The sequence below is a fragment of the Lactuca virosa genome, chromosome 1 (genome assembly GCF_052849685.1).
Source record: "Lactuca virosa cultivar CGN04683 chromosome 1, Lactuca_virosa_CGN04683_v6, whole genome shotgun sequence".
Classification (NCBI taxonomy): Eukaryota; Viridiplantae; Streptophyta; class Magnoliopsida; order Asterales; family Asteraceae; genus Lactuca; species Lactuca virosa.
The window spans coordinates 319,577,719-319,604,957 of NC_136426.1; the positions used below are offsets into that span (position 1 = coordinate 319,577,719).

General features: G+C 35.2%; 1 protein-coding gene across 1 annotated transcript; it reads left to right on the plus strand.

The window, feature by feature from the left end:
• Positions 1 to 20,289: 20,289 nt before the first annotated feature.
• Positions 20,290 to 26,119, plus strand: LOC145110198 (EH domain-containing protein 1-like). The gene is made up of 16 exons (XM_079047075.1): positions 20,290 to 20,599; positions 21,171 to 21,250; positions 21,335 to 21,403; positions 21,493 to 21,550; positions 21,692 to 21,744; positions 21,861 to 21,903; positions 22,204 to 22,268; positions 22,337 to 22,450; positions 22,553 to 22,655; positions 22,750 to 22,799; positions 23,842 to 23,970; positions 24,061 to 24,312; positions 24,444 to 24,523; positions 24,883 to 25,009; positions 25,085 to 25,228; positions 25,876 to 26,119. Exons 1-16 carry the CDS (start codon positions 20,437 to 20,439, stop codon positions 26,059 to 26,061), a joined length of 1,716 nt encoding a protein of 571 aa, XP_078903201.1. The 5' UTR covers positions 20,290 to 20,436; the 3' UTR covers positions 26,062 to 26,119.
• Positions 26,120 to 27,239: the final 1,120 nt, after the last annotated feature.

The following is a 27,239-nucleotide window of genomic DNA, read 5'->3' on the forward strand; positions in this document are numbered from 1 at the left end:
TTTCAGTTTAGGAAAAACCTAGCGAAACCAAACCCTGCTCACCCTAATAAAAAGAAGTATAAAATCATGCTTCACAAGTCACTAATCCCTATTTCCCCAAAATCCAATCCAAATACTCTAAAGCGTGTCACAGTTGACTGATGGATAGAGGGGAACATTGGCTTTGAGATTGCAAAACTTCGTGATTTGTTCTGCATAGGAAAAGTCAACCTGGAACGACTGGAACGCTGTCTTAAGGCACCAACAAGTAGCTCTAAGAGTATCTCTGGAGGCATAGGCTGCTAGAACCAAATCATGTGCACTAGCACAACATTGTGGGGCAGGCTTGGACAAGTACCCAAGCATGAACGGCTCGCAATTGATTAACTTTGTGTTTACATCTTGACAGTTTGTTTGTGCATTCACACATTGTTTTGATATCAGAAGTGTCAACACTACAATCACTACCAACGCCAATGAAATAATGTTTCTAACCATTTTTCTTCAAATGTGAGTTCTTCTTTTTGTATGTTTTGATGGATTCTAACTTTCTAAGGAATTTATAGAGGGGGGAGGGGTGGTGATGTTTCTATATGGTAAGGATTTTAATTGAACGTTATAATAGTTACAAGATTAAAAAAACGTGTAACGGTTCACTTTTGAATATCATATTTATGGTTATTAATTTTTGGCTTTTGAATATCATATTTATGGTTATTAATTTTTCGCTTATTGGAATTATACTTGAAGACTTTATTTCATTCGTACAAAAATAAATTGTTAGATCTAAAATATGAGTTAATAGAAATATAGTGATAATTCTTAAGTACATTTTATAAAAATTCGATTTTGACATACTATTATTTTTTCTTACAATTAAAACACTAACATTTTTATTACATCTGGACGTTTGTGCATCGACGACGTATTGTGTCAATGACAAATGTGACAACCCGAACCTTTTTCTAGTTTCCGTTAATTAATTCCCGTTAATAAAATTTTATTTTATTGGGTTCCGTCACCTTCCTTCGGTTTGGAGAATCATTTAACTATATATTTTAAGTTCTATATTCGAGTCGGAACCAAAACCACACGAAATTTCGGGAATTTCTTCGAACAAGACCGAGTTCACGGCCGGACTTGAGTTCACGGCCATACACCCGTGTACGGCCGTACACTCGTTTACGGTCGGCGCCGGGTGGACCCCACCACCGACCAACGACAACCCCTATAAATATGAGACCCTACCCTTCATTTACACTCTTCTGGCCGGACACTCTCTCCTTCTCTCTCTAGACTATCGACCGTACACCCCTAAAAACACCCTTATCCTTCCGGAAAACATCAAGAATCACCATTGGGGGTCATTTCGGAGCATCTAGAGCACGTTTCTCGTCGAAATCAGCATCTTTGTTCTTGAGTGTAGGGCCGTACACCTTCAAGTTCATTGACCGCACACCAGTCTACAACCGTACACCTTCAAAGGTCGTACACCTTCAAGGGCAGTACAGCGTTCACGGCCGTACACCCTGTTCACGGCCGTAAACCCCGTTCACGGCCGTACACACTTCCTAAGCAGTGATTTAGACTGAAAACCCACTTTACTCGATTCGATCAAGTCCCGGTAACATTCTTTAACCGAACTCAAGTGTTTTTCTACACTTTATCTAGCGAAATCACTAATTTAAATATATAAATGTATTTAATTGTTATTAGGATTTCGGTAAGTGCCACACGCTACAACTCGAGGGTCTTCATTTCAATTCGTTGATTCGACGTTTGCACACTACTAACAGTGAGTTCATACCCCTACGCTTTCTATGATTTTTAATGTTTTCAGGGGGGGAATACAAGCCAAACATAAATGATTTTAACAAGTTTAAAAGTTATACAATTGATATAGTCAAACGATTTCCACGTTTTATAAAATATTTAGATATTTTATCCCTTTTGTATTATCTTGAGCATAAGGGACACTTTTATTTTGGAAACACAATTTCATAGTTTTCAGAACAGTTTACAAACCAAGTACATAACATTTCAAGCAAACTAAAATGGGTTTAGTTTGGGGAATTCAATACATAGCTCTTACCGATTTAGATTACATACAGGGGTAAACAAATAAACTATGAAAGATTTAGTTTATGATATAGATTACTACTAGAGTACATCATTTAATAATTATTTAAATATAATTATTACCATATACCTTATACAACGGGATCAAATACAAGAGAACACTACAGAATTACACGTAAACTAGATTATACAAAATTGTGAGACTCTACTTCAAAACTGTACCCTTAGGTGTACTGAATTAAATCCTATCATAGTATAACCAGAGCCTCCTGGAGGGAGAGCGTGAGATTTGTGAATAGATATATTCGGGACTGACAATCCCACACCTGAACTGCTAGCTACAGTTAGGCAGGCATGCATGAGGTGACAAATGTCATGTAACCGACACTTGAAGAACGTCGTAAAGGTCACTAGGTCATATCAACCATGGTTATACGACTCACAATAAGTATAAACTAACATATGTTTACAGTATTTCATTCTTCATTGGTTTTATTTAAAGTAATGAAACTACTTTTACATACTGATATTAGCCAGGGTTTTCATACAGAACATACTATACAAAGGTTTTTGTACAAGAATACACACATACTACGGTTGATAGTAACTAGACATACAAACTAACGTTTTTCTATACTACAACCGAATACAGTAACAAACATTCATAGTTAATTCTATAATTCCTTAGTTTAGGCATCAGGGTTACGTATGGAGCATTTCGATAGACTGTGGAATGTGTGGTTTCCGCCTCATTTCCTGTTCCTTGTTTGGTTGTGGATTTAGGGCAGATTCACATAGTCAACTATCTGTTCGATATTGGTTTATACGTGGCTAGCATGAACTAAGTGGTTATAGAGAGAACTGATATTATCTCACTCTTACTAAAGAAAATATTGGATTTTCTTGGAAACATGCGAACATTTTTACAAAGTCATCAATAGGTTTTCATTACAAAACATCTCTTATGAACTCACCAGCTTTATGCTGATACTGTAACATCCCAAATTCTGAGTCTAAAAATTTCAATTTTTGATATAACGATTTAGAAAAGCATTTATCATAAAACATCACCATGTCATATCATTTCATAAAACCATAATCTCATGTCTGAAAATCATATCATAAAAGTAGTAACAATGTTAGAGTACAATCCCAAGAAATCTCATAAGGCGGAATCCAATGTGTGTATGATGTGCAGCTACCGCGCCGGCTCCTTCCCCTTCGCTGAAGAGGTACCTGAAACAAAACTGAAAACTATAAGCACGAAGCTTAGTGAGTTCCCCCATCGTACCACATACCATATAATCACATAACATGCATATACTATCAGGCATATATGGGTGCCCGACCTACCCCTTCGGTCCTCTCGACTGGATACTGCCTAGCATATCTAGGTGCCGGCCTCCGCTTCGGTCCTCTCGACCGGATACTGCCTAGCATATCTGGGTGCTGGCCTCCCCTTCGGTCCTCTCGATCGGATACTGGGGACTATTTCACCCCTCTACTACTACCACATAACATGTAACACATAATCGTATTCTATCTAGCATGACTGGGTATGACTACCCCTTTGGCCCTATCGACCGGGAATCTGGGGGACTGTCTCCCCCTACTGCTACTAGCATATAACATCATATCATACTAGCACATAACATATCAGGTAGTAGCAAACCTAGATGAATATCACAAAGACAGTCATCTAACATACGACTCCTACTGGTGGGCCGGCATTGGTGCCTTAGACCCGCCGCTACTGGAAGGTAACTCACCTTGTAAGGCTGACTGCTGAAAAGCTGATTGGTAGGTGTCTGACTGCTGCCCCGGTGATCCTCCGGCTATAAATCCATAAAACACTTAATCAGACACTGATAACTACTCTTAGGGTAAAATGACTCTTTTACCCCTGACCAATTCAAAGACAAAGTCAACCTCCAGTTGACCTGACTCGTCGAGTTGGGCCGCCAACTCGTCGAGTCCCTATCCTTTCATTTGTCCTTCCTCAAGCCTCTACTCGTCGAGTTTAGCAACGACTCGACGAGTTCTCCTTCTAAAACATCCTCGAATGAACCTTCATCCGGCTCGCCGAGTTGTATGAACAACTCGTCGAGTTCATCCCCATCCTATGAACAAGTCTGCCCTTGACTCGCCGAGTTGTATAAACAACTCGTCGAGTTCATCTTCGAACGTTGGGAGATTGCCTTGGACACGCCGAGTCTGCTCATGCACTCGTCGAGTCCTATGAACTCCAGGTCTATGGTTAAGTCCAACACGTTGGGCCACTCCCTTGGACCCTCTAAAACCCTTCTAACACTCAACCGGGTTTCTTTGAACCTTAACAGAAAGGGAGTCAAGCCTCGGACTCGTCGAGTCCCAAGAACGACTCGCCGAGTCGAGGTTGTCCAAGTCTCATTTCTCGATCTCTGATGTACAACACTTGTCCAAATGATAGATCTAGGATCCTAAGATCGATCTAGCACGTAAAGTTACGAACTTTACGTGCATGCATGGGACTATGAGCTAAAAAGAACCTAAAAGAAGCTCTTGAGTTGCATGGGGCTTTCCTTGGGTGCAAAGGCAGTCCCTTTTTGCCTTCTAACTCCTTTCATTTGTCCCTCCTCAAGCCTCTACTCGTCGAGTTTAGCAACGACTCGACGAGTTCTCCTTCTAAAACATCCTCGAATGAACCTTCATCCGGCTCACCGAGTTGTATGAACAACTCGTCGAGTTCATCCCCATCCTATGAACAAGTCTGCCCTTGACTCGCCGAGTTGTATGAACAACTCGTCGAGTTCATCTTCGAACGTTGGGAGATTGCCTTGGACTCGCCGAGTCTGCTCATGCACTCGTCGAGTCCTATGAACTCCAGGTCTATGGTTAAGTCCAACACGTTGGGCCACTCCCTTGGACCCTCTAAAACCCTTCTAACACTCAACCGGGTTTCTTTGAACCTTAACAGAAAGGGAGTCAAGCCTCGGACTCGCCGAGTCCCAAGAACGACTCGCCGAGTCGAGGTTGTCCAAGTCTCATTTCTCGATCTCTGATGTACAACACTTGTCCAAATGATAGATCTAGGATCCTAAGATCGATCTAGCACGTAAAGTTACGAACTTTACGTGCATGCATGGGACTATGAGCTAAAAAGAACCTAAAAGAAGCTCTTGAGTTGCATGGGGCTTTCCTTGGGTGCAAAGGCAGTCCCTTTCTGCCTTCTAACTCCTTAAGGAGCCTGGATCTGAAGCCTCAACCCCCAACCATGCTTTCAATCATGGTTGGTCACCAAGAATGGCTTATAAAAGCCCTAAATCTCCCTAAAAAGGGATCTAATGCAAGAAGGAGCAAGGTGTCGACTTTATACCTTCCAAGAACTGTAGATGATGCACAAGGTTGATTCATCTGGCCAACCTCTTGGTTCCTCAAGCTTTTCCCTTCCTTCTTGCCACCACAAGCTACCAAGAATCACCAAAAAGGCCTTTAGATCTTCACAACACGACTAGGGTTCTGTATGGAGTGTTCTAGGAGCATAAAGGGGCGATGGAGGCTGTATAAGGTTGTTTAAATAAGGTGCAAACCCTCAGATTAGGGTTTTGCCCAGCCAGAGTCTACTCGTCGAGTCTTGCCGCCGACTTGACGAGTCCGCCACTTAACCCCCGGGTCCAAACCGCTACTACTCGACGAGGTGGGCCATCAACTCGCCGAGTCTCAGTCCAAATTGCGAAAAAAATACCAGAATGAAATACATACCAGGAACCGGGTGCTACAGATACTCTTTCAAAACTGTTTGTATTCTCAGGAAATCAGTAGACAGGTACCTCCTGGAGTTTTGAGAAGACGGAGCGTATAGAGTCACGTCTTTCTATTTTGATTATACTTTTGATGTATAAAAACAAGAATTAAACAGATGTAAACCCTTTTCATATATGTATTCAATGTAATGGTTGTGTTTACTATGATTGCTATAATACAATTGTTGTGATACTACACATGATGTCATCCACCCCCGAACGTTTCCGCCGTTCCGGTTTGGGGGTGTGACAGATTGGTATCAGAGCTATTGTTTATAGTGAACTAAGTATACCGAACCTTACATGGTATACACCTATAAACACTAAGGGGCCGAAGTGCTCTGAACTAAAAGTATACTTTTAAAATATAAGTATTTTATAAAGAGTATACAAGTATCCATAAGTACCAGAAACAGTATCATAAGTAGAACAAAACAAAAGTATTTGGATGTTGGACACTGCGGTTAAACCTGGGTAGTTATGTAATCATGTCTGGGATCAATATAGTCTGATCAACTATATTTATTTGAGACATGACCAACATGTGTCTGGGAGTGATCGTGGTGTTGCAGCAAGCCTAAAACTTACCAAGCTATATACATCAAGATATCGATAGAACAGAGCATACAACTTAAAATACTATAGGAGTATTTTAGCTAGAGCCGAATACAGTATAGAGATTCATTCTAAGTGTTGCTACTTATTTTTTTTCTAGCGATAGTTTACTTGCATTAGTAACCATTCTTTGTTTATCGCTTAGTAGAACACTTTATCTATCAGGATGATATATATATCTTGTTTCATATCTCTTAATTTAAGATCTAGGGGACTTACCATCCTCTTCTTCCTGATTATTTTTAGGACAAGATGCCTCCCAGAAATAGACCCAGCAAGAAGAACAACGACCCTCCGCCACCACCACCTCCTCAGTTCGATCCTGCCATGTTCCAGGCAGTAGTTACAGCCGCCGTGACTGCAGTAATGGCGCAAATAAACCCTGGTGGAGCTAGGGGATTCGGAGGTGGTACTCATCCCCAGAATCTTGGCGATCAGGGACATCAAAAGGAGTATTCCTATAAGGACTTCGTGAACGTGAAACCCAAACCCTTCGACGGCAATGGAGGAGTCATTGCCTTAGGCTGTGTTTGGCGCGCCACAGCTAGCTTATTTTTCGAGCTTTTTTGAGTTGTCGTGTTTGGTAAGCCAAAAAGCTAGCTTATAAGCTAGCTTTTAAGCTAGCTTTTAAAAAGCTACTTGGAGTAGCTTTTCAGGAGCTTTTTTACAAACTTCCCAAATATACCCTTAATTAATTATAGAAAACTTATTTTGGAAACTACCATTTTATGTAATTTTATATCTTTCAGCTAGCTTATCAGCTAGTTTTTACCAAACACTTTTTTTATCGGCTAACTTATCAGGCTAGCTTATCAGCTAGCAGCTAGCTTTTTAACTATCAGCTAGTTTTTCAGTTATCAGCTAGCTTTTCAACTACCAACTAACTTTCAGCTAGCGCGCCAAACATAGCCTTAACCCGATGGTTCGAGAAGATCGAATCCATCTTCGAGATTTGTGCTTGTTCTGAGGCCAACAAGGTGAAGTTCGCCGCCTGCACCTTCACCGACAGAGCACTGACCTGGTGGAATGGTCGAGTCAAATCCCTAATCGTACCGGTAGCGAATGCCATGGGTTGGGAAAGCTTAAAGGAACTCATGCTTGCTGAGTACTGCCCAAGGGGCGAAATGCAGAAGTTGGAGCATGAGCTCTGAAACCTGAAGATGAAGGGTTCCAACATTGCTGCTTACACCGCTAGATTCTGCGATCTGGCTCTTCTCTGTCCGGGAATGGTCACCCCGGAGAGCAAGAAAATAGAAAGATACATTTGGGGATTGACGCCCCCAACTCAAGGAAATGTCTTAGCCGCTAAGCCTACCACTTTCAACAGCGCCAAGTGTCTGGCGCAGACCCTAATAGATCACGGGGTTGATCTTGATGCAGCCATGACTGTTCCCGAACCACCAAAGGAGAGTGATGGGAAGAAGAAAAAATTCTGGAACAAGCGTAAGGGCCAGTCTTCACAAGAGCCCTCCAAGAGACAACAAATAGTGGCAGTCCACGCTGCTACTACTCCTGCTGCAGTTCCCACTACTCCAACAACCCCCAGCCGCTATGATGAAAACCTGCCCCTGTGCAACAAGTGCAACTTCCATCATCATGGGCAGTGTCGGGAGTTATTGTGCAACAGCTGTGGTAAGAAGGGACACACAGCTCGATTCTGCAAGGCACCAGTTCAACCAACCAACCAGGCTCCTGGAGCGGGCGTCGGTCAAGCCTGTTATGGATGTGGGGAGGTTGGGCACTTCAAGAGAAATTGCTCCAAGGCAACAACAGCTGGCAACATAGGGAGGGTGTTGGCGATGGGCCAGGAGGAGGCAGTTGCTGATCCTACAGCTGTTACGAGTACGTTCCTCCTTGACAACTCTTATGCATGCATTCTTTTCGATTTTGGTGTGGAGAGGAGTTTTGTTAGTCATGCATTCAAACGCCTACTCAAATGTAAATCCTAACCTTTAACCTAAACATTTACCGTCGAGATGGCTAACGGAAAGAAAGAGAGCACTAACGACATATTCATAGGCTGTACCCTTACCCTAAACGATCATTCCTTCCCCCATCGATCTTATGTCAGTTTCTATAAAAAGCTTTTATGTTATCATTGGTATAGATTGGTTGAGCCCCAATCGTGCCGATATCCTTTGTTACGAAAAATCCATTTGTCTCAATCTACCCTCGGCCGAAGCTCTCATAGTTTACGGTGATAAACTCAGCTCAAACCTTCATATCATTTCCTGCATTCAAGCCCAGAAATATCTGTGAAAGGAATGCCATGCATTCCTAGCCCATGTCGTTAACGAAAAGCAGGAAGTTAAGGACCTCGAGAGCATCCCCGAAGTCTGCAACTTTCCTGATGTCTTCCCCGAAGATCTTCTAGGAATCCCTCCCGAGCGCCAAGTCGAGTTCCGTATCGACTTAATTCCCGGAGCTACTCTCGTAGCTAAATCCCCATATCGTCTAGCGCCGGCAGAAATGCAAGAGCTATCCAGCCAGCTCAATGAGCTGCTCAGCAAGGGATTCATCAGACCAAGTTCCTCACCCTGGGGAGCCCCGATCTTATTCGTGAAAAAGAAAGATGGATCCTTTCGGATGTGCATTGATTATCGAGAACTGAACAAGCTTACCATCAAGAACTGTTATCCCTTACCCATAATCGACGACCTCTTCGATCAACTTCAGGGAGCCAGTTACTTTTCAAAAATAGACCTAAGATCAGGGTACCATCAGTTGCGAGTTCATGAGAATGATGTCCCCAAGACAGCATTCCGAACTCGTTATGGACACTACGAGTTTGTGGTGATGCCCTTTGGTCTAACCAACGCACCGGCGGTATTCATGGATCTGATGAATCGGGCGTGCCGCCATTTCCTAGACAAGTTTGTAATCGGGTGTGCCGCCCTTTCCTAGACAAGTTTGTAATTGTGGTGATGCCCTTTGATTATGGTTTGAAACAAAGGGTCGTTGACTTATTTAAGAATGAAATTCATATGATTTTTCCTTAAATTAAAAAAAATCTGAATTAAAATTTTAGACGTTACTCCATAATGTCTTTTCAGAAAATTCTGGACATAACTCCGGAATACGTTGATTCGGATACTATGGTCATTTTAAAAAAAAAATAACAATATAATTTATATGAGAAATTAAATAGCCTCCTACTTTTTGTTCCTAATATCCTCCTACCTATTTTAGATGGTGACAGTGTCATTAAATTTAATTTAAATTTGATTGAGATTTTGAATTTGTACACTTGTCATCATCTTAAATAGGTAGGAAGAAAATTTGGAACAAAAGGTAGGATGATATTTAATTTCTCAATTTGGAACAAAAGGTAGGATGATATTTAATTTCTCAATTTGGAACAAAAGGTAGGATGATATTTAATTTCTCAATTTATATGAGAAATTAAATAGCCTCCTACTTTTTGTTCCTAATATCCTCCTACCTATTTTAGATGGTGACAAGTGTCATTAAATTTAATTTAAATTTGATTAAGATTTTGAATTTGTACACTTGTCATCATCTTAAATAGGTAGGAAGAAAAGTAGAAACAAAAGTCCATCAATTGAGTCCATTAGTAATTTAGTCCATTATTAGTCAATTAAGGATGCCTACTATTTATTTAGTCCAATAGTTCATCAATTGAGTCCATTAGTAATTTAGTCCGACCGAACCAATTAACGGTGAGAAAAATTGGCGGTTCTTTTTCTCATGCCTGATTAAGATAACATCGACAATTAGGTTGTGTTTGGCGCGCCACAGTTAGCTGATAAGCTAGCTTATTTTTGGAGCTTTTTTATGTTGTCGTGTTTGGTAAGCCAAAAAGTAGCTTATAAGCTAGCTTTTTGAAAATCTACTTAGACTAGCTTTTTAGGAGATTTTTAAAAAAAATTCAAATACACCCCTTAATTAATTATAGAAACACATACTCTTACATGTCCTTTTATGTAATTTTATATATTTCAGCTAGCTTTTCAGCTAGTTTTACCAAACGTCATTTTTTATCAGCTAGCTTTTCAGCTATCAGCTAGCTTTTTATTTAACAGCTAGCTTTTCAGCTATCAGCTAGCTTTTTATTTAACAGCTAGCTTTTCAGCTATCAGCTAGCTTTTCAGCTAACAGCTAGCTTTTCAGCTAGTCCGCCAAACATAGCCTTAGGCATCATTCAATTAGGCATCGACATTGAATCCTTATTTCCATGTTTCTTAATTGGCAATTAGGCATGTACTACAAATTGTTTGTTGTTTCTTCTTTGTTTAACCATTTATTTGTATGTTAGTTTCAGGCTTTTAATTCATTATAGACAAAATTGCAAAAATGGTCCCTGTGGTATGCATTTTTTTGGGGTTTTAGTCCAAACCACGACTTTTTTGGATTGGTAGTCCTTTTGGCCTAGTTTGACTGTGGTTTTGGTCCCTCAAAAAACTAAAAAGACTAAAATGCCCTTCTTGTATATATTTTTATATTTTTTCTATTTAATTTAATGTTTTATTATTAATAAACATTGGGCCCCACCCCTCTCTCTCTCTCTCTCTCTTCTTTCTGATCGTCTTCTTCCTCAAGAATAAATCTGAAAATGTGGAGTGTATGTTATTTAAGAAAAAACCAAGAAAATAAGGAGCAACTCTTCCTCTTCGTCTTCAAAACAATCAAAACGAGAGGGGTTCGGCACTACAGGGCTGCTCCGACGACCTACTTCGTCTTCTGGTCCAATCATTTGCAACACAGGAAGGAAAATAGGATTGATCAGGAATCAAACCAATAGCGACTGTCGGTGGTCCTGAGGAGTTCAATCAAGCAATAAGGGTGAAAATCGAGACTTATTGTGGTTGTGTTTGGTCAGTCAGTCAAACGAAAGGGAATGGGTCTTCGATTCCCATCTGATCGGAGACAAAAGGGATCGCAAGCAACATCTTCTTTCTTTCTTCTTTTCCTGATTCGTTATGAAGCACGAAGAAGGAGTCGATTTTTCCGGCGGTTCAAGCCTTTAATCGGGGTTGTGGGGGTTGAGAAGGGTAGCAACAGTCGGAGAGGGTGCTTGTGGTGGTGTTTCTCGGCAGAAGGAGGAAGGGAAGGGAATATGGAGGTGGCGGCAGTGGGGAACCGGGAAAACATCACCGGTGATTCTAGTTCTTTGACAGGGGAAGGAGACGAACAGGATGACAGTCGTTGAGAGGGCTGTGAAGGGGTATCAGAACAGTACAACAGCAATTTCGGGCGTGTTTAACAGCGGGTGCTGGGACTGCTACTACCGGCGAAGAATCACCGGTCCTTTCCTTCTTTTTCACTGGTTCTACAATGAGAGTGGGTGTTTTGGGTGATGGGTCATCAGGAAGAAGAAGAGAGAGAGAAAGAGAGAGAGAGAGAGTGAGAGGTGAGCCCGGTTTTATATTTAATAATAATAATAATAATTTTAAAAAGTGAAAGAAAAATGAAAATTAAATTCATTAAGGGTATAATAGTTTTTTTAATTTGGACAGGGACCAAAACCACATGTAAACTAGCTCAAAAGGACCACCAATCCAAAAAAGTTGTGGTTTGGACTAAAACCCCAAAAAAATATATACCATAGGGACCATTTTTGCAATTTTGTCTTTATATATATATATATATATATATATATATATATATATATATATATATATATATATATATTTGTGGTGTACCCGTGCAAAGCAGCGGCGGCGACGAATTGTTTATTCCGGCGATAGGTTTAGGCCAACAATAAATTAAAATACAATAATATAAGAAATTTATCATGTACTTACTACACATACATCAAACATAACTTGTCTTGTTTATTTTGTCATTTAGTGGTACACCTACCAAAACAAAACATATGGCTTAATTTTTTGAATTTATCATTTTCACAATGTACTTGAATACATTATTTTAACAAATGGTTTCAAGGAAAAGCTCATTGGCTAGATGTACATATAACATATTGATTCTCGGTCTCTTTCGAGAAACATATTGGTTCTCGGCTATTGCATCACATGAGGTTCTTCTGAATTAATTTGTGCATCTACATGTGGTAGATTATGAACACTAATTTTTGGCAATTGAATAAGATCAGCTTGCCCCTTTTCATCTTACACTACAAGGTCTGATACTTGTTCCTGAAAAGATTTATTTTGAAATTTCTGATAAAAACCAAATAAAACTAAACTGACCATTTTACCCTTCTTTCAAAAGTGGAAATTTGCAAGATTGGATGAAAAAAATTATGAAAATGCAAATAACTTACCAAAATTGTTGGCATTGGATAATCTCAAGCAAACAACTAAACATATTTCATCCTGAGGTACACCTGCAAAGGCAACTAAATAGAGGGTGTATTTTTCTTTTTCTTTTTAACCATTAAACCGAATGTGGGATAAGAAATCGCCAAATTAGAAATAAAAACAAGTTAATTTTAAACTTCTGATTTATGACAAATTGCTTCTAATTTTATCACACCAACCAACGCTGTTAGCAAGAAAGTATTCATGTAAAGTAGAGGTGCACAAAGCGAACTGATTTTTTTAACCTGGCGGAAAAAAACCAAACCAGTTATGTTGAGAACCGGTTTTGAGAAACTCAAAACCGGTTCACCGAACAGGCCGTTTTTAAACCGAAAAAAATGATTATTGAACAAACATTAAAAAAAAAACTAAAAACCCAAACCGATTTTTTATTAAAAAAAAACTATGACCAGTTTAAAAATGGTGTTTGTGCATCTCTAGTGTACCAAAGTGAACATTTTGGACCATCTTCACCATAGAATATGTTGCAAATCCCTCAACATTGAGCACACACACACACATATGATAGATTTACTATATTATATTGACTGTCAAAAGTGTTTTTAGATATTAAAAAGTTGAGAGATGTATTTAGGGTGGACTACTGGCAAGTCCTATGTGAGACTATACCAAAGAATAGATGACACCAAAGTCACATTATACCCTCCCCCAAATTTATACCAAACCCACCTGAAAAGAAATAAAAAGACTCAATAAGAAAGCTCTTATAATCAAATGCAGCCACAAACCTTTATAACAGAAGGCTCAAGGAGTAAATATATGACACAACCCAGTTTACAATGAATTTAAATTGCAACTCAACAAAACACAAATTATTGATTCCAAACAAACCTCAATAGATCTGGCTGCACGTTACCATTCACTGACAAGTTTTGTTGCTCCTCCTTCTGCAACTTACATATATTTATTTTCTTCAACAAAATAACCATGAGGTCCATGACAATGTCGTCCCACTTGTACCTGCAAATTCAGATAAAAATTAAACTAAACAGATTAAAAAAAACGATGAAGATGGTATCTGGATATCTGAAATCGACACACACACACATAGTTAACACACAGACGCACATAGTAGATTTAGAGAGAGATGGGATTCATATTTCAAAATTCTGAAACTACAGAATCATACTTACATGTAACACATGCTATGATGAAGAAAGAACCACATCTGCAATAAAAAAACAAAAGAAAAGATTGTTTGCAGGCGTGGAGAAACAAAATACCTGCAAGTTAAAGACGACCCATATGAAAAAATCGTAGAGGAAAAGCGAATGACAAACCATGGGAAAATAACTTGTATATTACTGCCTCAAGATGTGGAGTTCTTAGGGTGCGTACTAAAGATCGAAGAAGACTGATGGCGATGGTTTCCTACTTCATAATCAATCTTTGAACCCTAAAACTCTGCAAAGAAATTCCAAATAAGTATTAAATTTTTTAATAGAAGTGCAAAAATTGAACATCTTACCAGGTAAGAAGTTGTTAATTGCAGTGGGGTAGTGGGTGATCTCGAAAGTAGATATAACAAGGTTTTCTTCTCCACAACCTTCTTGCTTGCAACTCCATTTTTGAAATCCTAAGAATCAATAGAATATCTTGGCTACAATTCTAATAAGTTTGAGCAGTAATAAGCATAAATATGAAACAAAAAGAAATCAAAAGTGCCAGAACTCTAAAAACCTAAGAAAAATTAAAAATGGTGGTCAAATCCAGGTTATTTATGAAACAATCCTAATTTCTAAGTTTTGTTTACCTGGTAAGATAAAAAACCAAGTTGCTGATCCGTCAAAGGCTACCACATACTGAAGTGTTTTGAGATCGACGGAGGAGTGATAGCCAAGATTCGATTCCTTTTGCCTAGATATAGATTGATACGAGGAGAAGGCCGAGACTCAGGCTTGTATACACAAACAAAAACACAGTGGTTATCGTTGATCCGTTATGGATTTCTTGTGTGAGAAAGAATGCGACAATAAACATAGATTACCTGTTCCTTGCCCAAAACTGATCAGAGAGGGACATTCCAAACCTAAAATCAACCCCAGATGGAGTTCGGCCTCTTCCAGTAAGTGTGCAGCGATGAGCTCGTTGGGTATAGGGTTTTAAGTTGTGCATTGGTGGAGAGATTGTGGTGAGATGGTGGTCCGACGGAGTGGCGGTGGTGTGGGCAGGCCATTTGGTGATGTCGGTGATTGTGTTTTTAGGTTTTCTTCCAATTAGCAGATGATTTACAGGTTGACATAATATATATGCGGCTATTTTACGATGTTTTCTAGGTGTTCTATCAACGAAGTCGTCGATTATGTGAGAATTCAAATGGAAAAAGTCAGAGAGAAAAAGTCAGATACGTATGATAAGAGCTGTTATATGGGTTAAGTTTAAAATTTAATATTATTTTATTTATGGTTATTAATGGTTTGGACGTCTTAAAAAATTAATATTATTATATTCAATCTATTTTTAGAAATATGAGATTTGTTTTATAAGATAGTATATATATATATATATATATATATATATATATATATATATATATATATATATATATATATATATATATATATATATATATATTAATTTTCTCGTTCAATGCCCTAAAATCAATAGCCTATTCTTAACAAACATAAACAAATCAATGGACCAATCCTATTCTTAACATGCATAAATTCTTTGCCTGATTAATTAATTTCAATCGTTTGGTGTTTCCATTGCATTCTGGCCACTTGTGTTGTTAGATATAGATTTCAAGAATATACCTTGCTTTTATTTTATTGAAATAATTGAATACCGATTCCGTTGAACCAAAACTAAATAACTAAATAACACCAAACAAAACGGTTTTTTTTTTCTTTTATTTGCATTGCATTATGATTAGTTGTGCTTTCTGATATAATTTATACAATATTTTCCCCTTTATCCACATTCAACCAATATCGTCCCCATGCATTCCCAGATTTTAACTTCGACAAGATAAAGCATTGCAATGCTGTTTTTATTCAAAAAAAAATAATAATAATAAAATAAAAATTCGAACCTATAAACCGAACTCAAAAAGCTAAACGAAACCAATATTTCTAATTCAATTTCGGCTTAGGATAAAAAACGAAGAAAACAGACCATGCATACCATAATAAAGAAAAAAAAATCACTACATAACGTGTCACTAGTCCCTATTTCTTCAAAACTCAATCCAAGTACTTCATAACGTGTCACAGTTGAGTGACGGATCGACAGGGAGATTGACTTTGAGATGGCAAATGGAGGTGATTCCGGCGACTTTAGAAAGGTCAACTGGTGGCCGGAATGATTGGACGATTCTCTTAAGGCACCGACAAGTAGTTCTCAGAACATCTTTCGAGGCACTCTCTGCTCCATCCAAAGCTTGTGCATTAGCACAACATTCTTTGTTAGGGGTGGGCGTCATTCCAAACATGTACGACTCGCAAGACAGGAACTTTTTGATTACATCTGGACAATACGTTTGTGCATCCACGCTTTTCGTCGATGACAAAATTGTCAATACTGAAATCAATGCCAATGCCAACCCCAATGAAGTCATGTTTTTAACCATTTTCAATGAAATCGTGTTTCTATCTATCTCTTTGTATGCAGAATTTCTTTTTTAATTGAGTATTTATAGGGAGGGGAGAGGGTGGTGTTAAGTTTATATATGTTAAGAAATTAAATATTAAAATTAGAGATCTCATAAAATTATACGTTATATTATTTACAAGATAAAAGGAATGTGTAAGTAATGGTGAACTTTCGATTATCATATTTATGATTATTAATTTTTTTGCTTATTGCTTATTGGCGTTGACCATAATTTTTTTTAGTATACAACAATTTTGGAATAGTTGAAAACTTTCCTTTTAATTTTGTGATTAATTATATTTGAAGATTTTATTTCATATCAAAAATATGATTTATTAAAAATATAGTTATGTTTTTTAAATGCCTAAAAGCAATAATCATAGCAAAAGCGGTTTCATATAAATCGAAATAAAAGTTACTAATTTCAAATATTGTTTATTAATCAGAAAGATTAAGTCTTATTAAATTATCAAAAATAAAATATTGCATATTTTTTAGTTCTCATGAGAAAAATTATTTAAAACTAGTTAAAGTTATATAAAAGTATTTGAAAAAAAAAAAAAAGACATTGTAACTGCAGCTAAAGAATGTAACATTTATCATATAAAAAAACGATTCAACAAATAACTAAATTAGAAAGCTTTCTTTATAAATCACAGTCGGTTTTTTACTAAATACATAATCTTTTTTTTTCCAAAATCTTTTGGAATAAGGGGTTGTTTCCACGCGCAATATAGGTTACAAGGAAAGAAAAAATAAAGTAGAAACTTGAAACACATTTTTGAATTGATATTATAGTATTCGCCTATATGGTTAGAAAATTTCATCCGATGATTATGATTTTACTAGGATATTTAAAGTCGCTTCTATTTTATATTGATAATTAAGAAATTGTTTCGTACTTTGCTGATATTTTATATTAAGATTAATCATTGTTCAATAAATCAATGTTTTGAGGTATAAAAGTTGGGACTAATATTATAAAAGTCCTAAATTTTTAAATCGTAATTGGAAAAAGCCATAATATATTTATTTTTATTGCTATGGCCACAACTTTCTCGCAGAATTATTACTCTAGCCCACTTAACGAGTTTCATGGTTAACTTGGTTAAATTTTTTGCAAAATCAATCCTAAAAAGTTCAAATTTACTCCATGAGGTTTGCAAAAATTACACCACATCGTTTTTTAACTTTATTTTTCATTTTTTGTATACTTTATTTATTTTCGGTTTTTTATAAATATATATACATTTTTTATTTTCTTTTTTTATATATTTTATTTATTTTCATTTTTTAACTTTATTTTTCAACAATTTGATTTTTTTACCTTTTATACCTTTTGTTTTCTATTTTTTTCTATCTTAGTTATTTATGGTTTTTCTAATGTTTTTATTTATTTTGATTCAAGTAAACGAACTCGAATTTAATATAAATTACTATAACAAGTTTTTTATAGAGACCAATTATTATTATTATTATTATTTTCTTTTAGTTTATTATCAAATTGAAAAATATTATCTTGAATTTAAACTATAAAAAACATCATAAATGGTCCCTGTGGTTTCCCAAAATCTGAAGTGTAGTCCCCGTGGTTTAAAAACGTCATAGATGGTCCCTGTGCTTTCAAAACTTTTGACGATTGGTCCTTTTTGCTAACTCCGTTAAGTTTGTCCGTTAACTAAAGGGCATTTTCGTCTTTTCACGATCACAGGGACCATTTATGAGGTTTTCACTTATTTAAAAAAAATGAAAAAATGAAATAAGATGCAAAGGGGGTCCCACCCCCCCCCCTCTCTTTCTCTCTCAAGCCCTCTCTTCCTCTCGTTCTGATATCACCAACCACCACCATCATGTTTCTTACTCTTTGCTGTTGATCGGAGCTAGCCAAGCACTTTCACATAATAACAAAAAAGGGTTTAAGGCAAATATGGATCGTAACAACTAAAAACTTTCCTTGGCATTTTAACAAACACTTTGTGTGCATATTCAGTGAACTAAAAATTGATAAACATAATAACTTTTGCAGTATATGAAGAACAAGAGAGAAAGAAAGATGCCTCTGTCATTTTTAAACTCGTGTGAATCGAGCACCAAGTACACCTCAAGAAAACTAGACCCACCCTTAACCTTCGAAGATCAAGACTGAGATGCCCTTTTTTCCTGTGTGCCTTTCTTCTCATCTGTACAGATTCAAATCACAGCCCCTTCTTCCTTATGTTCTCCAATTGCATATTGAAAAGGATTATGGTGGTGTTCTGATGATGGACAATGAAACGGTATAGGAGAAGAGAGAATGATTTCAATAGAGATGATGGTCTTAATTCTTCACAGAGAAAAGATGTATGTCCTGGTTCTTGATTTAAAAACTTTGGTGAGATAGATACAACCATACAGGCGGTGGTCAAATTAGGAGGTGGATGAGAAGATAGATTGTTGGGTCTATTAGTTTTGGTGAATCGGAGTCCTCAATGTGGCAGCGGGTGGTGGCGGCGTGCAATTGTAGTTCCACTGCCTTGATCATTTGTTTTATGCCAACGTGAACTCAAAGGGAGTGGCGGTGAACGGTGACAGGTGGTCGAAGGGAGCTGGTTAGATGGAGCCACACAAGCAGTAACAGCAGCACACGGTGTTTGGCTAGCTCCGATCAACAGCAAATAGTGAGAAACACGATGATTGTGGCTGGTGATATAAGAACAAGAGGAAGAGAGGGGTTGAGAGAGAGAGAGATGGAGAGGGTGGGACCCCCTTTGCATCTTATTTCATTTTTTCATTTTTTTAAATAAGTGAAAACATCATAAATGGTCCCTGTGATCGTGAAAAGAAGAAAATGCCCTTTAGTTAACGGACAAACTTAACGGAGTTAGCAAAAATGACCAATCGTCAAAAGTTTTGAAAGCACAGGGACCATCTATGACGTTTTTAAACCACAAGGACTAAACTTCAGATTTTGGGAAACCACAGGGACCATTTATGATGTTTTTTCTTTAAACTATTGATATCATATATAAAAATATGATTTAATTTCCAAGTTATATAACACATTGAAACACTAATGTCAATAAACAAGCTAATTTTTTTTTTTAATTTTCGTTTTTTCGTAACATAAATATAATAGCACTAAAGAAAAAAAAGTAAAAAAAAATAAGTTGGACCGAAATTACAAATATAAACATAACAAATTTATTTACTTGAATAAAAATAAAAAAAATTACAAAAACTATAAATTATATAAATTGTAATATAATCTAATATATTAATACATTTTATATTTTTTGAAAATGGTCAATAAAAAGTTAAAAATACAAAAAAATAAAAACAAATAATTGGAAAACAAATAAGAAAAAAAATAAAAAAAAAAGATGAAAAAATTAAAATATAGTACGAAAAGAAATATGAAAAAAAAACTAAAAAAAACTCTAATATACTCTATATATACACTATAAAATAGAAAAAAAAGGTAAAAAGGTAAAAAAAAAAAAATCAAATTGATTGAAAAATAAAGTTAAAAAATGAAAATAAATAAAGTATATACAAAAACGAAAATAAAAAATGTATATATATTTATAAAAAACCGAAAATAACTAAAGTATACAAAAAACGAAAAATAAAATTAAAACATCATGTGGTGTAATTTTTTGCAAACCTCAGGGATCAAATTTGAACTTTTGCGACTGATTTTGCAAAAAAATTAACCAAGTTAACCATGAAACTCTTTAAATGGGCTAGAGTGATAATTCTGCCAGAAAGTTGTGGCCATAGCAATAATAAAAAAAATATTAGGGCTTTTCTCAATTACAGGTTAAAAATTCAGGGCTTTTATAATATTAGTCCAGTTGTAAAGATAAAATGCTCTTTTAAACTATTTCTTGATGTATTTCTTCATAAAAAAACGTTGATCCTAATAATCATTACTTCAAAAATAGCAACTAAAGGCTAAAATAGCAATTAGCCGCTCATTATCCACATCCAGATTACATGATTTAATTAATGAAAATGTATAAAAATGTTGCATAAACCGACATGCAAGGCGCAAAACATGGGTTTTCAAATTTCACAAACATTCTCTCAAAATTCAAAACCCCCAAATGTTGATCCAACACCCCAAAAGAAAAACCTCAATCGCTAAATTGTATATTGTAGATTATTTTTGTTTACAGATAGCAATGGAGATTGTCTCTACCTCAATTGCCTCTTGTCCAAACGAGCATCGGAAAATCTATCAACAATGGTTCGACTACATCGATTCAGGTTACAATTCTATTAATTTTTGTGTAATTTAATGCGTTAAAGGTAGTGATTCAACTTCATTATTCGGGTTTTAATTCGTAATTCTCTGAATTTGATCATTTTACACGCGCAAATATATTATATATTTACTTTGCGTGTGGATATATATGTATGCCCGTGAAGATTATTTACTATTCGCGTAGCTTTTTGATTTTCGGATTCGGATTGATTTGTCCCTGTATTTGATAGATTCACACGCAGACATATGTATTGGTGTAAATATATGTGTGTTCGCTTTATGTATTGATGAAAATTTATGGATCCAGGAAAAATTTCTATTATATCCTCTGTATAGGATCAATTGACACACATGAACACTCATGCGTTAATGTACATGTAATCTGATAGGTATATGAATCTGTGTATATGATCAATTGCAAAGTGAAAGTCAAATGTGTTAAAGCTCTACTTGGATTCTCTTTACACTTATACACATTCCCAAAGTTCATTTGTTAATGCGTATCATTCTGTTGGATTTATTGAGGTTTTGTATAATGCTAGTGTAATTATGAGGTTGGGCTTTTATCTGCAGATGATGATGGTCGGATAACAGGAATTGAAGCATCAGAATTTTTAGCTATGTCAAAGTTAGCAAAGCATGACCTTAAGCAGGTAAATATAGCAACTTTGAAGCCCATTCATTTTCTCCCACTACTGCATTCTTAATTCTTGATGTTAGATATTGTGTTTTTGAAGGTTTGGGCCATTGCAGACTCTAAGAGGCAAGGTTTTTTATGTTTTAAAGAGTTCATCACTGCTATGCAGGTTTGTCTGTTGTTGTTTATGAATGCACATTATTTACATCAACAGGTTTGATCTTAGAATCTAATTTTGTTCTATTTTCATGGCAATAGTTGGTGACTCTAGCACAAGCAGGACATGATCTAAGTATAGATTTATTGAGAAACACAGGCATGTAATGACACTTTACTAACAAGGAGCATATAAACCATTTTTCTTCATGTTTCATATGATATAATAATATATATATATATATATATATATAAGTGTCATCATTGATCATAACTACCAATTATTTAATGTTTTTTTTAGATGTGGAACGTTTGGAACTTCCATCGATAGAAGGGTTGGGTCAGTTTCTTGCGGTAAGTATAAGTTATTGTATTTTTCATTTTATTTATTTATTTTTGTATCTATTGTTCATGTTTATGGAAGTCATTATTTTTATTGACTTTTATGTTTGTTTTATTTCATCCTCCAGAAGCGTAATGCTTCAAGAAATGATGCTGGAGCTGAATCAAATGGTTGGTGCATCTCTCATTTTTAATACTCCCTCTTTTTTTATAGTAAGTGTCCTTCATTTGACATTTCAAAGTCAACCAAAAAAAAAAAAAAAACTACATTTTAACTTCAAACCGATATTAACCAGTCTAGGTTTCTGTATAAAGATATCAACCATATAATACAAGTCAGAAATCAAGTTTTTAGAATGCAAAACATGTCACAGTTAGTTTTGAAGATGGAAGTAGACGCCTAATATGGAACAAATATTAATTTCTTTTACTGTTATTGTTGATTATGTTGTTTGACTTGAGATGATGTAGGCACTCCTCCATTTTCAAGTATCCCAAAGCTTAACACTTTTTTTTCTTCAAAATCTACTAAGAAGGTAAGCATTTTGCACTCATGCCCTTAAGATTTTCATTCTGTCACGTGTTTTTTTTTTTACTTTTTCAGACAGCACTTAATGATGTGACATCAATAGTTGACGGATTAAAGAAATTGTATAATGAAAAGCTAAAGCCATTGGAAATTGCTTACCAATACAATGACTTTGCATCTCCTTTATTGGTGAGAGATAATTATAAATTTCTAACAGAATTTTGTTTTCTTTATGTTTTTGGTAAACAACCTTAAATTGTTGTGTTGTGTTGTGAACAACATCATATGCAGACAGACAGCGACTTTTATGGCAAGCCTATGGTAATGCTTCTTGGTCAATACTCAACAGGGAAAACAACATTTATAAAACATATACTTAAATGCAATTACCCAGGTTGGTTATGTTCTTTTATTCATCAGTTTTCTCCTCTTTTTTATTTTATTTTATTTAAATCACAAGCTTTATGATATTTGTTTTACATGAACAGGAGCCCACATTGGACCCGAGCCAACAACCGATAGATTTATTGTGGTTATGGTAAATCTTTTATTATATATGATTCCACTTAGCTTTTTTTAGGCTAATTGCAAGAAACAGAAACTTACTTTCTAATGATTTCTTATCAAGGCATTGTACTTCAAAAAGTCTACCCAATTACAAAATGGGTAACCTGCTACCTTTTAAAACAGTTACCCCATTGATATAATGGGTAGATTTTTTTAAGTATAATTTCTTAATAAGAATAAATGGAAGTACAATCTGCTATAACGGAAAAATGGAAAATGCATTAATATTTCTTGCATTTAGGAGGACATGATATTTTGAACATGTAATTGTTGACTAAATATTTTTTTCATTGGGATATTAACTAAACTAACCATATTCTATGTTAATATTAAACAACATAAGCCAAAAAAAAATATTAAATGACTAACAAGTCCGAAATTCTAGACACCATAATAAGTACTTTTTCTTGCAAAAAAAGTACATTCCGGAGATTCCGGATTTCAGAAAAAAAAAAAAAAAAAACTTTGGAATTTCTAGAACAAGTTTGAAATCCAATGAACAATTCTGGAATTTGGATAAAATATTTTGTTATTTACTAAAATCTAACATAAAGTTAAAGAAACATAGCAAATGGGAATATATACGATACAAGGATTAAAACCAGACATTTTATTGAAAAACGGTGATATTAGACACTTCGAAATGGGCATTCCGGACGTAAGTAGAAAAGGTTTTTTGAAAAAAAGTTATGCAAAAAAAGAAACAAATAACTAAAATATATATATACTTTGGATTGTGGATAAAGTTGTCATTTTTCAAAAACAGAAAAAAAAATGGTTATTTTTGTTAATAAGCTCGGTTGGTTTAATTAATATCCCCTTTTTTGTTATATCGTGTGTTACAATTAACAAAATATGTGGAACATGTAGCAAGGCTACCCATTGGTATAATTGAATAATATAAAATACCAAAACAAGAAAAAATTTGAAAGTAGAATGGTATAATAAAAGTATTGTGGAAAGTAGTAGATTGCTATTTCTTGAGTTGTTATTATTTGTATTTTGTAATGTAGAATGGGCCGGATGAAAGAACCATACCTGGGAACACTGTTGCAGTACGACCAGATATGCCATTTGCTGGTCTCTCAACATTTGGAGGAGCATTTTTATCAAAATTCGAGTGTTCCGAAATGCCTCATTCTGTAAGTAACCTTTCATTCAATTAAAAAGAGATTTATTTTTATTTTTTTATACAAATTAACTAATATATATATATAAATATATTTTTTTAGCTTCTGGATCATATATCATTGGTTGATAGTCCTGGTGTTTTATCGGGAGAGAAGCAACGCACACAAAGAAGTTATGATTTTACTGGCGTTATAAAGTGGTTTGCAGAAAAATGTGATCTTATTCTCCTTCTTTTTGACCCTCATAAACTTGATATAAGCGATGAATTCAAGCGTGTCATTACATCTTTAAATGGTCAAAATGACAAGATCCGTGTGGTCCTTAACAAAGCTGACCAAGTTGATACACAAAAAGTAAGCAGTACAACTTGTTCTGTTCTGTCATGTCATGTCATGTATCATATCATAAATGGGGTGGGGCCTATTGTTTGGTTGTTGAATTAATTGTGAATATGTAACGTTGTTAATTTCTTCTTCTGTTGAAGTTGATGAGAGTTTATGGTGCGTTGATGTGGTCACTAGGGAAATTTTTGAACACACCAGAAGTCGCACGTGTTTATATCGGGTATAAAGTATATATATATATTTTTTTCTTTGTGGTTTTAATTTGAATGCTTGTACTCCACCTTAACCACTTGGTGTTTCTTAATGGGACAAAGATTGTAATTTTATGTCCCACCCAAAAAGAGGGGGAGAAAAAGACGTAAATGCCCTCTCCTCATCTTCATCGTCGAAAATATCCCTAGAAAGCTTCGGTCTCATGTAACAAACACAACCCATACATATATAAGCTCTTATGGTCCATCCATAATACATGAAAGGACTTCCGTTGTATTACTTTTGTATTATAAAAAGATAAAATATACAAAATTTGTTAATCAAATTTTATATATTTTGGATTTTTCTTTTTTTGCCATTTAACAGATCGTTTAATGATAAACCACTTAAGGAAGGAGTAGTGGATGCCATGATCAAGGAACTTTTTGAGAAAGAACAGGATGACCTTCTTTTAGACTTAATAGACATTCCCAAGAAAGCTTGTGATCGAAGGGTATGTTTATCTTGAATTTCATAATATATTTTTTTAAGTAAAATATTTTTTTAAAAAAATTTAAAATGTAATCAGATCAATGAGTTTGTTAAACGTGCCCGAGCTGCAAAGATACATGCGTATATAATCGGCCATTTGAAAAAAGAGATGCCTTCCATGTTGGGTAAAACCAAAGCTCAACAAAAACTCATAGATAATCTTCAGGATGAATTTGCAAAGGTATTCCTTTTTTATTTTTACTAAAAAAAACACTCTTTTTTAATTATAACTAATCAACTTTCATTAAGAAAAATTATAAAACATCATTAAACCCACATAATATCTTAATAAAAGCTAATTATATTTAATGGCAAGTTTGGTCTGACTTTTGAAAATTTCTTGTCCTTAGGTTTGCATTTCATTGTAGATTTAGTTCTTATGACAATGAAATGCAAGTCTTAAATTGGACCAAATTGAGAATTTGAGTAAAACATAGGGACCAATTTAATAACAAAATGCAAACTTAACGACAACCTAGAGAAGATTTCAAAAAGTGGGCCAAACTTGTGATTTTCAGTAAAGCATATGGACCAAATTAGAAATTACTCATTTATTTAAGACTAAATTACATTTTTCGTCCCTGGATATAGCTGATTGTTTTTAATCCTTTGGTTCCAAAATGTTTTCTTTTGCAATTTTATTCCAAGTAAAAAGACTACTTTTTACACCATAAGAAAAAATCAGTTATACTCATGGACCAAAAATAGTCATTTTTCCTTGGAATAGAGACAAAAAATGCCATAACAACCTTAAATAAGGACCATAATTGAAAAAATGAGCTACACTTAGGGACCAAAAATGTAATTAACCACCCTATCAATCAACAGATTGAAAAGGAATACCATGTGCCCCCTGGCGATTTTCCAGATATTGAACAGTTTAAGGAAGTTCTTGCTACGTATAATATCGATAAGTTTGAGAAAGTGAAGCCCAAATTGATTCACGCTGTTGATGAAATGATTGCAAATGATATTCCTGAACTCTTGCAAAACTTTAGAAATCCTTATGATTAAAACCAAGTTTCATTTTTAAAATCAAATCTGTAACATTTTCAGTAACCACATCAATCAAAGTTTATGTTGTAAATTGTAATCAATGTATATTCATATTGTTGATGTTAAAAGTTGGAATAAATATTCAGATTTTTTTGCTTACAAAGTGGACAAATCTATATTTGGTAATAAATTCCCAAATATAATATCTTTTAATCATAAATTATCCGATCTTCGACATTTGATTGGAACTAGCAAAGAACTCGCGGCTACGCCGCTTTTGGGGTAATATGGGGAAAATCGGCAAACTTTAAAAAATACGTGCTGAAAGTGCAAATCACCGCAAATAGGAGAGAAAGTCGACAATCCCTAAAATTAGATGTCCAAAGTGTACGACAACCAAAAGAAGGGACACTGGTGGAGAAAATCCAAAAATGTTGTGGCAATAATGTGAAAGTTGCCAAAGTTGAGAAAATATGGTGGCAAAATTCTAAAGGAGGTTTTTTGCGTTTTTTATGTCAAAATGTAAAAGTTTTGACTATAAGGATGAAAAGTGTCAAATTCATTAAAGATTTGTGGCAAAAACACCAAAATATAAAACTTTTCACTACAAGGACGAAAAGTGTCAAAGTTACTAAAGATTTGTGGCAAAACCCTAAAAGCACAAAAACTTAATCAAAACACAAAATTGTAAAAGTTTTCACTTGAAGGACTAAAAGTGTCAAATTCACTAAACATTTGTGACAAAAACCTAAATACATAAAAGTTACTATTGCTAACTCCCTTTAGATTTAATATATATATATAGAATTATTTTTAATTTTCTATTTTAATTTTTAAATATACATGTCTTGTGTTTAGTTTTCTTCACCGATTTATGTAATTCAATATTGTTGTTATCACCGTAAGCGTACTTTGTTCATATATCAAATATATCTTTTTGGGTAAATAGCACAAAAGACACTAAGTTTACACAAAAATTTTAATTTGACATTATTTTTTTTCGTATCAAATTTGACACTGTGTTTTTTAATTTTTTACAATTCTGACCACTTGACTGGTCAACCCGGTTACTTGCTGATGTGACATGATGACGTGTAAGTTTTTTATGATGTGGCATGCTGACATGACATGCTGACGTGTCAAATTTGATTTTTTTCCCACAAAAGACATTAAATTTTCATTTTTTTTCGATTTTG

What these genes read in the sequence shown, in the direction of transcription:
- LOC145110198 (XM_079047075.1), top strand. Translation starts at nt 20,437, where the DNA reads ATGTTGATCCAACACCCCAAAAGAAAAACCTCAATCGCTAAATTGTAT. An exon ending in AGTTCATCACTGCTATGCAG is followed by an intron (nt 21,404 to 21,492) that starts GTTTGTCTGTTG and finishes TCATGGCAATAG; the next exon opens with TTGGTGACTCTAGCACAAGC. An exon ending in ATAGATTTATTGTGGTTATG is followed by an intron (nt 22,800 to 23,841) that starts GTAAATCTTTTA and finishes TTTGTAATGTAG; the next exon opens with AATGGGCCGGATGAAAGAAC.